Genomic DNA, 15,626 nt, shown 5'->3' with positions numbered 1-15,626 from the left:
TCAATCTTTGTTATTTTGTTGGTTTACACCTTTATTTTTGTGTGTCTTTAGGTTATAGTAATGCTTCTTCTTTGTGCTAGGACTTTTTCTCCCTTGAAAAATAGGGCTTTTATTTTGCTTTGAGAAAATTTGTTTCTTAGGTTATTTTGTAAATCTATGTATATGAGGGAAAAATATTACTGGTTAAAGATCAACAACGTCAAGATGAAGATCAGATTTCAATTGCTAACACCAGGCATTAAAGATATTGAGTTATCGAAAATCAACCAATTCTTTGTTGGTTCAGTGGTGATTGAGGCTACACTTGATAGGGAGGACCCGTGTTCGATCCCCCACAACAACAAACAATAATTGGGAGGGGACTGGAACCTATCCACCCAGAACTCGCCCGAATCCGGATTAGCCCTAAGGGTGAACCGAGTGCTAACACCAAAAAAAACTACCATATCAAAGAAGTGGTTCTGAAGCGTGCATACTAGTAAATTGGATGAAGAATTTCATATTAATATTTTAGATTATATGTTAGGGCTAATTATTGTTGTAGATGACGTATGATGATTTATTAATGATACCTAGCTTTTGAGCCCGTTCAAAGAACGGGCATAGTGGTTATTTAGTCTATCTTTTGAAGTTCTAACTTTATTGAGTTTGTGATTTTAGAGAGAATATATGATTTAAATATAGGTAAATTTTGAATTGAAAAAATACATAAGTTAAATAGTGTATTGATATTGAGTATTAATTAATCGGGAAGATGGAGTGGAAAATGTTGAATGAATAGGTTGGTGAATTAATGTTGTATGGGGAAGGTGAAGTGAAAGAGGCGATTAGATTTGTATAATATATCAAACAATAAAGAAAAAATCAAATTAAAAAATCAAATTGATGGAAGATGAATAGATGACACGTGTCACCTAATAACATGTGTTGACACGTGTCATCTAATCAAATATGATTTTGCTTTTTAAATACTAGATTTTCCTATCTATACTAATATATTAAAAGGCGTTTTGAAAAACGTCTATGTGTCAGGTAGTACTCTTCCCTTTGCGCCACATCATTCACTCACCAATTGGTATGTCATGTCATGGATAACAAAAAATCAATACAACGAGGTTCGAACTCTAGACCTCATGTCTGAATGATAATTCTCATTACCATCTTAACCAACCACCATTTGTGGTTTATTTCTTCACATTAATTTATAAATAAATGTTAACATGAAGTCTAAACCAACTAAATTTTTATTTGATTTTTTATTTTCTATGGAATATTTTGAAAAATAAAAATAAAAAAATAATTAGAACAACTATGAAGAAAAATGATGTCATGAATCTCATAACCATCAACTATAGGAATACCTTGCATGGCTGCTTATATCTAATTTGGTGTTATTAATTTGAAACACTTAGTTCCACTAGAAAACAAATTATACAATTGTAAGATGATCTAATTGAAAAATTACTTGGCATGATAAATGGTGTGTCTGTGTAGTTGACAAACTTAATTGATGTTTTTCACTTTAAGGTATACATGCATTTCGTCAAATGTTGAGCTCAAGAAAAATCTAAAATTTTAACTATTCAATGTAGCGATCGGGGCATTGCCCGGGCCACACACTAGTTTCCTTTTAAAAAAAGAAGCAATTGTATATTTAGCCGTAATATATTCTTCCCTTGTATAGCCTATTAATCCCTATAATTTAGGCTAGAATTATGCTAACGATTACATTGACTATAATTCATCAATGAAATTCACCAATTAAACTCTCTACATGACTATATCGTAATCTATCATGTGGGTATGTGATTAAGTAACTGATATTTATTGTGACTTTAGCCATGTGATTTTTTTTCCTGACATTTTGCCTTTTATTTCGCTTATTGACTGATTTTTCTTTTTGTCCTTTATTGTATTTAATAATTAATTTTAATATAATTTCTGGATAGTGGGTTGTTTTAGTCTTTTAAATTGGGGACACCAAAAGTGTTATTACCAAAAAAACCTCGCTCTTCCCTTATAGAATAGAGATTGAGGTTGAACTTTCCATTATAGAATAGAGATTGATCGAGGTTGAACTTGGTAGGGAAAACAGCGTATTCGAAACCCCGCAATAATTGAGAAAGGACTGAAACCTATCCACTTAAAACTCGTCCCGAATCCCAATAAGCCAGAGTAAGATCAATGGGGTCTTGTCTTAAAATTTTCTTCATTTGTCATGTTAGCATTTCATTAATATTAAATAATTAAACTATTGTTAAGACTCCTTAAGATTCAATCAAATTTAGCTCTTCACTCATTAAATCATTTAAGACTGGTAAATTTATGTAAAAGATCATTTTATTATTTAATTTAACTCACATACCAAGTCTTAAGTTAATTCTTAATTTTTCAAGACTCACTTTAAGACTTTGATAAGACTTGTCTACTTCAATGCTACAATTTCTATATGTCTGATCTTAGCACTGATGAATCATATGCCATGTCAGCACAATTCATGTCTTAAGACTTGGAGCTGATCATGCTCTTAAGGGTAAACAAGGTGGTAACACCAAAAGAAAAATGATACCATTTAGGGGGCGTTTGGTTCACGCAGGGTAAACGAAATGGAATGCAGAAAGGGAATCAAGGAGAAAGGAAAGGAATGACCCTGATTCCCCATACCTGTTTGGATATGTCACATAAACATAATGGAATACACCATGATTCCCTTTTTAGCTGTTTTGTTCAAAGCAAGAAATCAACTATGTTTTTTTCTCTAAACATGTATTATGAATAACATGTTTAAAATATAAATATAATGTAATTAATTTTTCTTCCTTTTTTTAAAATAAATAAATAAAAAGAAAAAATAAGCAATATTTTTACCCATCCAAATTATCCAACTTCATTGATAACAACTAATCCCTCCGTCTCTTTTTGTTTTTTACGTTTTCCTTTTCGGATGTCTCAAAATGTTTTTTACATCTCATTTTATATCATCACATTAATGATTTAATATTCTATCAAAAATTGTGTCAAATGATTTTTTATCTGATTAAATTCATTGGTTATTTAATTTCTCACACCTTTCTATTAGGACATTAAATTTTTCTCATATTCCCAGTATGATAATTTTGATAAAAGTAAAAACATTATAAATAAACATAATTTTTCTTGTTTAAATAAAAAAAAAACAGAGGAATCTTAATCCATATTAATTGGTGGTAAATAAACGGAGGGAGTACAAAACAAAGATTTTCCTTTAATTAGGCCATAGCCATTAATATTCATGTACAACAATATATCAAGGAACTCATGAAGGGAATTTTTATGGACAAACCGAGGTGGTTTGTACCCCCTACATATTTATTGTATCTCTTGGTAAAGTGGATAAAAGTTATTTATTGTACAACTAATAAGTACAAGTGCTTTTAATAAATAAATAAAAAATGATGTTTCATTGCAACAGTCATCCACTCATGAAGAAAGCTCAATAATCTTCTAAATTGATCAAACTATTATTATTATTATCAATAATAAAACAAATCTCTAACGACGAGGGAGCTCCACCCATATCGGTGGATTTACAAAATCAAATTGTGATGGACCTTGATAAAATGTATCAACGACTTTCCGTTGTGCCAAACTATAAATTCCCATATCACCTCCCCCTCCCTTCTTGTGAACATAATAAGTCTCGTACCAATCATCGGTAAAATAAATACAATTAGATTTGCAACCACATTTATGTTTATTTGATGATGAAGAAGATGTTTGTAATTGTACCTCATCATTATCAGCTTCAACTAAGAAAGTAGATCCATGACCAACGAATATAGCCCGATTTCCTATACTCTCGACCCGTTTTACTTTTCCATCATCAAGATCTAATTCAAACACATCAAAGGTTTGAGTCGCATATGTATACACCGAATTTTCATCAAACCCTGGTTCTTCATCAAGATCTTTGAAAGATCTTTCAATTAACACTAGTTTGTTTTCTATGGGGACTATATACATATTCATAGGATTCTCTAGTATAAGACCTTGAGTCATCAAGTTAGCAACTAATCTGGGTTGTTTCTTTGTGACGTCACTCCCGAATGCCATGACTTTCGCTTGATGATCTACTGAATAGAATTGTCCTTTGAAAAAACAGAGGTCGAACACCCAAGGTAAGTCTACATCGGGTTTCATCCAATTTGGTTGGCCACTTCTCCAAAAGGCCAATCTTTGGGTTTTGTCGTACACCATCGCTATTTCAAGCTCGTCGTCGTACGATGCCGATTCCGATGGCCTTGCCGACAATATAAATTTGATAAAGCTGACACGATACGTATTGTCATTCCATGGATTAAACTCATCGATATCATTCAGCAAATCGAGTTTTACACTTGGTAATTTGATACATCTACCCGAAAAAGGATCGAATAGATTGATGTTTCGGTTTCGTCTACTTGCAGAAATCACACACCCCATTGATGAGAAATAACGCCGGTGATCGTCGTCGTCGTCGTCTCGTTCCGGTAGATCGAATTTCCGGAACATGGACTTAGTAAGGCTGTGAAATCTACGGTAAGGAGTGGTTGGAGAGTCGGCTAGCATCAACCAAGGGAGTTGGGTGTTGGTGGAAGGGAATACAAAATCAACCTCCTTTATAGCAAATCTCCAATTAGAACAAACCTCTTTAAAACTTTCAAAATCATCTAGATTTTCTAGATGTTCTATTGCAATTTTTCTAACTATTTCTTCTGGAATTCTACCGATATCTTCCATAATTTTTTTTGCTATATAAAAATAAAATAAAATAAAAAAAAAACGGCAAAGAGAGGAGCCGTAAACAAAAAGATGGGGTTTCAAGAAAAACAAGAGATATGGTTATATAGGAGATATGAACTTTTCCAATTCCAATTGAAATTAGAGTTGGGTTTATATGTCAAAGCCTAACTTCGAACTACCAACTTCTCCGAACGCCCAATAATGGAGGCCACTAAATACTTAGTTGTTGACTTGTTTCCTATTCGATCGTGGCCCATTAAAACTCTTCCTACGCAAAGCAGAGAGTGGCTTGAAGTGAAAATTCTATAATGGCTTTCCTGAAAAAAAAATAAAAAATAAAAATACTACTCCGTACTACAGTAGCAAAGCAACTTTTAATCTTTACCCTTCATTGTATACTTTCACTTTTTCATAACTAGAATGTGTCCGTGCATAAGCATGTGATATACAGAAGTTGCAAATAAAATTAGAGGTAAATAGTCCATGTTGAATCGATAATAAAAATAAATCCTCCTAAATCCATATACTCCTATTTAAATGATTCAATATTTTCGCCAATTTGTTTTCTCAAATAATAGAATTCTTCTTCCATCGCACTCGCAAAATAGATGCAGCTACGGCATCATCACTCTCTTTATGAACATGTAGTATGGAAGTGAATGTATTCATCAAGCGCTCCTTCAAGTTATCTTCCAAAATGATAACACAAATATTACAATTACGTGTAGTTTCTTACAAAGAATACGTAGAAGAAAGATAAAATATTTTGGCTTACTAAAAGCGCGATCATATTAAAACGTCTAACCAACACATCAGAACTATCAAAAGGATAAGTAAGTCAGTATAATAGAGTACAACTAGTATAGTACCCGTGCGATGCACGGTTTATTATCTAAATATTAATTTTACATGAAATTTAAACAATAGTTATAAACAATTGTATTCTAAATATATCTTGTAAATATTCTTCTAATTAAAATCCCAATCTACCATACTTGAAACAAATTTGTAGGAGGCACTCCTATTCCAAACAAAGATTATTTTGAGCCTGGTTCATCACCATGTCAAACATAAAGTTATTTTCATCCACATTTACTTTGATAATCATACCAGATAATACTAGGTATCTACCAATTACCCGATCAATTAATACCTACCCACACCATCTATTTTATTCAGGTAGAGATGACTCAAAAGCAAAGCGCGTGCGGAAGATGGTCCCTCCACTTTCATACCCGCCTAAAAGTGTCATCTCTATCCCCGTTACCCACGATATAGTGTATGGTACTCATCCCCATCCCAATCTCAATCATCGCCTTGCAGGGTACAAAATAAAATTTATCCCCACTCCTTCCCACCAAAATATCCACACTCGCCTCAAACTTACCCCTAGATCCAACAAATTTATTGTGTTTAGTAGGAGAGTTCTGAATTTGAAAACATAAGTGATATTGCATTCGTTACATTAACCTATTATTCTACTGTTTAAAAAAATATTATTAACAATAACTTTAAATTTTTTATTTATAGTCTATTGGTAGGAGAGTTTTGAATTCAGTAAAAAAATATTATTAACAATTACTTCGTTATTCTACTGGTATTCTGCAGGTAGGATAGTTTTGAATTTTAAAATTTGATTATTGAGTCGAGTATTCGACAATTCGGTTGTCTGGTTAGAATAATTGAGTAAATAAACAAAATATTATTATATGTAGGTTAGTAGTAAACTAAAGTTGATATATTTATAATCAATTAGATGAAAGGTAAGCGAGGTGAGCGGGTGCAATATCCTCGAACCGTCACACGCGACGAATACATTTTTTAACCCATCAACCACCAAACTTTCCTCAATTCCCACTCAATTCGGTAGATAATTCTCTTTGCCTTTCAGCTAACTTTTGAATATATTGACCTATGATAATTAATACTCCGTAAATATTTATTGTACGTAGCAGCTAAATAATGTTGATACAAATATTTAAAAGTGACATACATAATTAGGATTGAGTGAGTGTTCTCAAATCCAATAAATACAAAGCTGCCTCATCGATCACCAAGGTGGGTACATGTTATCCTTATACGGTTATACCCACTCACCAACACCAAATCTCTATTTATTAGTCAATATTAATCAATTATCTAGGTTTATCTTCGTCGTCTTCCCAATATAAAATCTAAACGCGCTCATCATCAAGTGTGATGCACCGTGCAAGGTTTACGTATCAAAATGCATATTTCAAATTCTCTAAGATAAATTCTTCCTCCTTTTACTTGCACCATTTTTCTTTTATTGAAGTTGCATATTAGTTGCACAATTTCATTTTATTGTATGTTTTCACATTCTTTTTGGTGTTTTCACACTCTAAATACCCAATGTACTATTATTTACGTTTCACATTTACCTTTGTTACATAAACCTTTTTCCTCCCTTTTTGTTTGTTAATATCCTATATGATAGAATATTGAATATAGTAGATTTATGTTATAACTATCTTATATGATATAAGATAGAAGTCTATATGAATTAGGAAACCTATGAAGAGTAGTTAATCTAGTTTGTATTATAAGTAGAGGCGTATGCCCACAAATAATAACACAACACACACAATATACAACATTATATTTCCTCCCCATTAATATAGTTTATCAATATGGGTACTTTTGTTTACAAATTTTTCTTAATCTTTATTCTCAACACAAATGGTGCAAGTAAAAAAACGGAGGAAATATGTATATCATTATGATAATATTGTATGACAAGTACATACTATAATAAAAGAGGAGAAATTAATGTGGAGATGACAAATGCCACTCTTTGATTTTCCTCTCTTACGATTAAGATAATATATTTGCTTTGTTTTACAAATATCACACCATGATGACTTTTGCACTATTCATGTTGTGCCTTTGACCATATATTGTAACATATACGTAAAAAATATGTAATCATTTAGAATCTTATTAGATTTATATCGATATATACTTTCTAAATATTATTTTTTTAATAATTTTTACTTATGCATAATTCGAGAAATAACGAGTCAAGGCCGTGTTCTAGAATTTCATATAACTATATTACTAATATACGTACTTAATCCTTTAATCCTTTATACAATCTCATGATACATTCTCACACATTGATACAATGGAATTATGAATATCTTTGCATATAAGAAAAATAAGACTTGTGCGATGCTTGGCTTAGACATTTTAACTGTAAGTGCAAATGTGGTGATGACAAATGTCACCACATGATTGGTCCTCTCTTTTAATATTAAAAAAAACAAAAAAAAACTAAGCATAAACTTTTTAGAACATCTTTCTCCTACCGCACATGATCTTAAACTTCCATGAAAAAAAGGCTACGAAATTTATTTATTTTTTTAATACAGCAACAAATATTTCACAAAACAATAATATCTCTGATTCTAATGTTAACTTTCCAGAAAAAACGGCTGACAAAAATGTTAAAAAAATAATTAAAGCAACAAATATTTTGTGACAAAATAATATCACGCATCAAATAACAAAACTTCCAGAAAAAATATACAGCCCAATCTAAATATATGCAGCTGTGAAATTTTATACTCCCACTCTCCTATTTTTTAGGCTATAACAATGGAAACACAAAAAACATAATATTAATTTTACATATTGTTTAGGCGTGAGAATAATCTACATATCTATATCTATATACTCTACTAAAATACAAGGCGCTCACTCTGGAGTTGACAAGTGTCCCTGTGTTAAAATTTTAATTATTTTTTAAAAAGCTAGATTCTTAATAGATACGTTATAATATAATTAGCAATCTAATATAGAATATTCAGATGATATTTAAATACGAAGTATAATATACTATAGAATATTAAGATCTTATGGTTCCAAATATAGAATACAATCTATTATATAATATTCATATGATATAATTCAATATAATCTACTATATAATATTAAGATCTTATGGTTCCAAATATATAAAAGATCTACTATAGAATATTCATATTATAATTCAATATAATATACGGAGTACGATAGAATATTAATATTTTATGGTTCCAAATTAATATATAAGATTGCAAATTAGTAGAGTATTGCGTTTAATATATAGCGTGCATGCCAAATCATTTGATTCCATAAAAGATATTGCGGATACTAGGATTTTATGCGTACTACATGCTCCCATCTAACTATCTATCTATCTGTCTATCTATCTATATACTCTACTAAAACACAGGGCACCCATTATGATAAGTGGCCTGGTGTATTTTATTTTATTATTATTTTTATTCTAATACATTAATGTATTAGTTAATTGCCAATTAAGAAAATTTGTAAACAAATCGAATATGCCATACGGAGTATCTTGTACTTACGCTCACAACCAAAACCAACTATATATGGATATGTATTAACAATATTTTCATTATGGTAAGAATCTAGATTTTACTATCCTAAAAAGAATATCATTATGATAATATTGTATGACAAGTACATACTATAATAAAAGAGGATAAATTAATGTGGAGATGACAAATGCCACTCTTTGATTTTCCACTCTTACGATTAAGATAATATATTTGCTTTGTTTCACAAATATCACACCATGATGACTTTTGCACTATTCATGTTGTGCCTTTGACCATATATTGTAACATATACGTAAAAAATATGTAATCATTTAGAATCTTATTAGATTTATATCGATATATACTTTCTAAATATTATTTTTTTAATAATTTTTACTTATGCATAATTCGAGAAATAACGAGTCAAGGTCGTGTTCTAGAATTTCATATAACTATATTACTAATATACATACTTAATCCTTTAATCCTTTATACAATCTCATGATACATTCTCACACATTGATACAATGGAATTATGAATATCTTTGCATATAAGAAAAATAAGACTTGTGCGATGCTTGGCTTAGACATTTTAACTGTAAGTGCAACGTTAAATTTTTTATGGAAAAATATATAAACCGATTTGAGAACTAAAACAATTAGGTGTTAGTCATACTTTTCTATTGGCTACTTTAATTTTTATTATTAACGTTATAAGAAATATGTAGTTATCCAGCTATTTATTAACGTACTGGAAACACATCAATAGGATATGAAAACTGTCACCAAATAAACTCACTAATATATAAAATCTTATGACTTTACGAGTGCAGAATATTCTCAATTCCATGATATTATTATCTTTAATATCTCCATAAAATATTTTATATCACAATTAAAATAATAAAATAGGTGAAGCGTGTAGAATGAACATTTGTCTGTCTCCACGTTGTTAGACGTACAATAATATATAAGTAGTGATTCGACGAGTGATGACATTTAGAGAGATAAAAGTGTATTCTTAACCAATTGCAAGATGAAACTGACGCAAACAAAATAGTAATCCGGCCTAAAGAATGCTAAACTTGAAGGATATATTTATGGTTAGATTGAGGGTTAGATTACCCAAAAGAAAAGGCCACAATGGGACCTCTTTTCAAACTTGCCAATACTCTGGTTCAGTTACATACTACTCCCTCCACTATTTACTATTCATTCCACTTAGAAGTTAAAAGGAATAACTTAAAGTTATAAGAATATACGTAGGAAGAAAATGAAGAGGTAAAATAATAGAAAAGACTATGACGTAAATATCTATGTAAACATTATTTCTTCCATACTCGTGCTTATTATGTGATCATAACTTTTAGTAAATGATATAGTATATAATAAGTTTAGATACTATTGTACTCCGTAATGTTATTGACTGTTGTTTCTCACGCTCAATCATCTCCCTCGATCTCCCTCTTTGAGATTTCATTAATTTTCAATTACGGAAGATTCCCTTTGAAAAGCAGAAAACTGAGATCCCGCTTTATCTCCTCACAATCACCAAGGAACTTATGACAAAAGAAACTAAGACCAGCAAAACTCAAAGTAAATGACACTCGTGTTTAATATCCCAGTTAATAGGTAAATAGTAAAGGGGCAGATTTTTGAAAGAACCCATCAAACTCGATCGAGGCGCTAAAGTTGAAAGAGTAGCAACCAAAGTACAAAAATAAACAAACTAACAGTATCGATAGCTCGCCAGCAACCAGAAGGCATAACAAAACCTCCGCCATCTCTGATCTCTGGCAAGTCCTTCAGGAAGGAACTGGTTGAGCTTCTTTTTGGCATTTCGAGAGAATTGTTTTTTAGATTGAGAAAGGCTTTTTACAACTTTATAGTTGCTCCCACAGTAATTAAAAAAAAAAAAAAAATTTTGCTGCTAAATAGTTTCCAGACTAAGTGGTGGAATATCATAAAACGACTAGCTCAATCATAGTATTCCAAACAATCTTAACTCCTTAGGAAATAATGATTCACATAATTGCTGCTTGAATCATTCTAAATAATCAACACCATAACAAGCACAGGTGTTCTGACATTTACCTTCTTAGGCATTTGAATTACTTCTCTGAATCTACTAACAGGCGTTTTGCTACTCACCTCCATTGGCCTAGAAAGCAATACTACTACTCAATTCCAATAATTAAAAAAAATAACCAACTACCTCATAGTAATAAAGATTCAAGAAATCGATACCTATTTTTGTTAGCTCGCTTAGACTTATTCTCAGATTTACGCTTCCGGTGTAAGGCAAGGGTGCCATCGGAACGGGCCCTCTGCAACTCTTCAAAGGGAATATCAGCAAGTTCATTTTGTATGCAAGCTTCCTCCTATATACACATAAAAATCCATCACAAATTAACAACTCAACTATCTGCACTTAAAATCCCAAATTGTCAAAACCACTAACATCTTCGGAACACGACTCGCTGTCTTCACTTGAGGAATCGTTCTCTTCGCCCTCTTCGAACTTAATCTTGCTCGAAGCAGGCAATTGACTTAAGTCAGATGCTTCTTCATTTTCAATCTAAAGCAGGCCTGGCCCTAGGCATAGGCGAGGAGTGCAACGGCCTAGGGCCCAAATTAGCAAATGCTCACTGGACATTGGTCCATTAACAATTCACAGCTATATACTTTAAAACACATAATTGTCAATGAGAGAATGACTTGGCGTAGTGGTTTATGTCGCTCAATTGACTCATTCTGTTCACGTCGCGGGTTCGATCCTTAATGGCAGCGTTTTCATTTTTCTTTTCATTTCATTGTGTTTCTTTTTTAAATGAAAATTTCTTGTTTCTACCTGAAAGATAAGGGGTGTTATAATTTATTCTCATTTTTTATCTGAATGTCTTCCATTAACACATCTTTATTTAATTTTTTTTTTTTAGTGAATTGATTTAAATATCATAAAAGTAACAAAATATGTAATAGGAGTAAAAAATTTCTTGAATAAAATTACATTAGTTGTTTACACTTTTAACCTTAATAGGATTGTGTTAGAAGAGACTCATATAGTACTCCCTCCGTATTTTTTTAAGAGATACATTTGGCCGGGCACGGGTATTAAGAAGAATAATTGAATGAAATAAAATAATAAAGCAAGTGGAGTTGGATAGATATTTTAATTATTAAATATGTGGGGACCATGTCATTTTGGTGGGTGGAGGGTGGGGTGGGTTTATGAAAATATTTGTTTAATAGGATGGTGGGTGGTAGGGCAAATTAGATGTATTATTTAATTAGATGGTGGGGTTGATAAGTTACTAAAAATGGCAAGTGTATCTCTTAAATAAATACGGCCGGAAAAGGCAAGTGTATCTCTTAAAAAAATACGGAGGGAGTATAAGAGTAAATGATTGTAAAAACAAAATAAATTTATATTCGAAGTAGCATATTTTTTTTTGTAATTAGTCCTTCATACTCCCTATTATTTGTTTGATTAACGTAAATAAACATAGAATGAATATTTTTATTGGAAAATAAATTAAAAATTAGGGAAACCTTGTTGGTAGCAATGCACTCTTGGAAATTCTCAATGCGTGAAATATTTAGATAAGGGGCCTTTCCTTCTTGTTTCGCCTAGAGCCCAAAAAATATCAGGACCGGGCCTGATCTAAAGCAAAATGATTCCTGCAGAAAATGAAATTGTAAACCTATATCATACAAGAGCCCTCAACAATAATATCCGAAATAAATACGGAAAGCATACTATGTTACGCTACAAGTCTGCCTATATATTGAGGCCCGTTATTCATAAAACAACAAACGCTTAGCTTTAGAATACATTATTCACTTTGAGAAGATAATTGATAACCTCGTAACTTAGACTTTGTTCTCTTCACCTGATCTGATCTGATTTTCCTGGTCTGGTATGAATGCTTTTTGTGGGTGTTTTTTTGTCTGGTCTAATAAGCAATAAGAATAAGATGAAGAGAACATAGCCTTAATAATGACAAAATCATAAAAGAAAAACTGAATTTAAAGCCCTAAAGCTAATTCATTAATAATCTAGAGGATAATATACAAAAACCCTAGTTTAAAATTTGCATTGGGCAAAATGATGAAGAATTGCAAAACAAAACTCAACCCACTAAAATAACTCCGACATTTACCAAATTAGCCAACAATTGCTCTTGATGCAAGACCAGTTCCAAATGGTTATTCATGTTGTTGTTATAGGAAACATTGTTTACAGATACACTAAGCACTTTATCTTCTAATTTACATTGATTTAGAAACAGGTAAATCTTCTCACAAATACATTTTTTATAAGTAAAAAGTTATCATTGGTCAGAAGACTTTCATTACTATCTATTATTCTTAAAGAAAAGGGGCAAGCCTTCTAGGAAGGACCCCCCTTTTCCTTCGAGAAAAACTACAAACTAGCATCACTAGCAAAATACAACAGTTACTCACAGACAACAGAAAACAATAAATTAAAAAAAATCCTGAATTACAGACTGTTAATTCGGTCTTGATCAGCTGCACTAATTTCCTTCACCACTAGCCCTCTTATTCTAAATTTCTAATTCTAATGACTGTTTTAACATCATTACTGTAGGGGAAATAGATACCTTCTTCTCCCAGAGAGATTTATTCCTGGCACACCATACCATAAACAGCAGCAAGAATTACAGCAGAAATAACTTGTCTTCTTGCTTTAGGTCCTGTCTCTTCTGTCAACCCATCTGAGCAGTTGGTGTCAGTTCCTATTTCCTGCACTAATCCCTACTCATGATAGGACTTCTTTAGTGAACCTCTTACTGTAACAACACTTAAAGAAGAGATGGGTGTGGGATTCATCATGCAGACCACATACTAAGCACATAGTGTCACAGCACACTCCGAATTTATGCAATCTCTCCTGAGTTTGTAATCTCCCCAATTGTGCTAACCATTCTTTTATACTTAGGGATATACCGTCTGTTCCAGATAGCCTTTGCCCATGGCGCCTTTGATGCACTTCCAATTACCACCTTGTACGCTTTCTGGATAGAGTAGTTACTCCCAGCAGGCCAAGAGCTGATGTCATTTTCCTTCAATACAACCTTAACTTTGCACCTAAACTTTCAGACACAACTTGCAGCCATTGATAGATCATAGTTCCACCAGTCTGCATTCTTGATATAGAATGATTGAACTCACTTGACCCAGAGGGTGTCCTCTACAATCTTCCCCATATAGCTACCCTCAACTGCCTTATTTCAAATTAACGAGTTCCTTACCCCCAAACCTCCACTATTTTTAGACGTACAAACCTTATCCCACTGAATGTACCCTGTCTTGTGGCTGTCATCAGTCCCATGCTATAGGCAATTCCTAATTTCCTACACATTCTCACAAATACTTCGCCATCATAGGGGCTTGAAAAACCTCTAAACCTAAGAATTCTCTTATGCATCTTCTAATTGTTGTCAACAAAATTGGCTGTAAGACAAATGTAATGTTGCCAAGAATGCACCAACCTCCAATTATCAATTGTGAAATAAACACAACCGCAACATTCAACAACATTGCTTTTATTCTTTCCTTATCAGGATAATTCAAAGAAAAAAATGTCCAGTAATAGTGGCCTGACTAAATGGCTTAAAACCAGGGTTAGCTCTAGAAATCATTCTCCTAAATCAATCAATCACAAAACTTTTGACAGAATCAAACAAAAAACTTAAGGAACACACTAAGAGCAAAACTAACAAGAGCTGAAAGTAACTAAACCAACAAGCTTACAAACTAAAAGAATCAAACCTACACATTGTCGCACAAACTGCAATAAAATTCAGCAAAAACCTATTGGGTTTCTCTCAATACCAACGAATTCAACTTGCATCACGTTTTCAACCAACTAAACTATCTAATTTATATATCAGCATTTTAAAATTAGTCTTTACGATGAACCCTAAAATTCAAAATTACCCAAATAAAATCATCAAACAATTCGAGCGAATTAATTACCATGAACCCTTGAATTAAGCTCAACCAGTGAACAGGCCTACTCAACAATTAAGCTCCCAAATCAACTTATGATTTCATCATCATGTAGAAAAATAACGTATGATATTATAAAACTAATTTAGGCATTGAATGAAACATGAAAAACTAACCTGGGATTACCAAAGCAGTGCAGAGAACAAAAGAATGGTGGCAATAGAGAGCTCTCCGCTATTGAGGGTGTAGTTTATACTGTGCGATGCTAAAACGGTATGACCCAATGTGCTTCAAGCCATCCAAAGTTTCAGGTTTCAACTGTAGTCGAAAATATACAAAGTAGAAGCCTTGAGGGCAATGACTAACGATGGTCGTGGGCCGAGTCGGATCGGGCTTCGGACCTAGCCCATAGACCGTGACCAAACGGGTCGGGTCAATGTTAGACCCACTATCCATCGGGACGGACTAGGTTGAAAAGATCAAAATAAAAAATAGGGCATAGGTTCATGGGATATCGAACCGTCGTGCCTAAGCCTAATT

General features: G+C 32.4%; 1 protein-coding gene and 1 long non-coding RNA gene across 5 annotated transcripts; both read right to left on the bottom strand.

Annotated features, from left to right (window-relative positions):
• Positions 1-3,531: 3,531 nt before the first annotated feature.
• LOC110802110 (uncharacterized) lies at positions 3,532-4,758 on the bottom strand. The gene has a single exon (XM_022007537.2). It carries the CDS (start codon positions 4,756-4,758, stop codon positions 3,532-3,534), a length of 1,227 nt encoding a protein of 408 aa, XP_021863229.2.
• Positions 4,759-10,948: 6,190 nt separating this feature from the next.
• On the bottom strand, positions 10,949-15,404 carry LOC110794131 (uncharacterized). Of its 4 annotated transcripts, none has more exons than XR_008927426.1 (5): positions 15,263-15,404; positions 12,663-12,791; positions 11,572-11,961; positions 11,358-11,491; positions 10,949-11,271 (listed from the first exon to the last, which is right to left on the bottom strand). It is a non-coding gene; the product is annotated as an uncharacterized lncRNA (long non-coding RNA). The 4 variants fall into 4 exon arrangements; XR_008927427.1 differs by having other exon boundaries at positions 11,572-11,732; XR_002534936.2 differs by having other exon boundaries at positions 11,572-11,705.
• Positions 15,405-15,626: the final 222 nt, after the last annotated feature.

This window comes from Spinacia oleracea, chromosome 2 (genome assembly GCF_020520425.1).
Source record: "Spinacia oleracea cultivar Varoflay chromosome 2, BTI_SOV_V1, whole genome shotgun sequence".
NCBI lineage: Eukaryota > Viridiplantae > Streptophyta > Magnoliopsida > Caryophyllales > Amaranthaceae > Spinacia > Spinacia oleracea.
The sequence above is the reverse complement of the archived record's forward strand: the minus strand, read 5'-3'. Positions and strand labels throughout refer to the sequence as shown.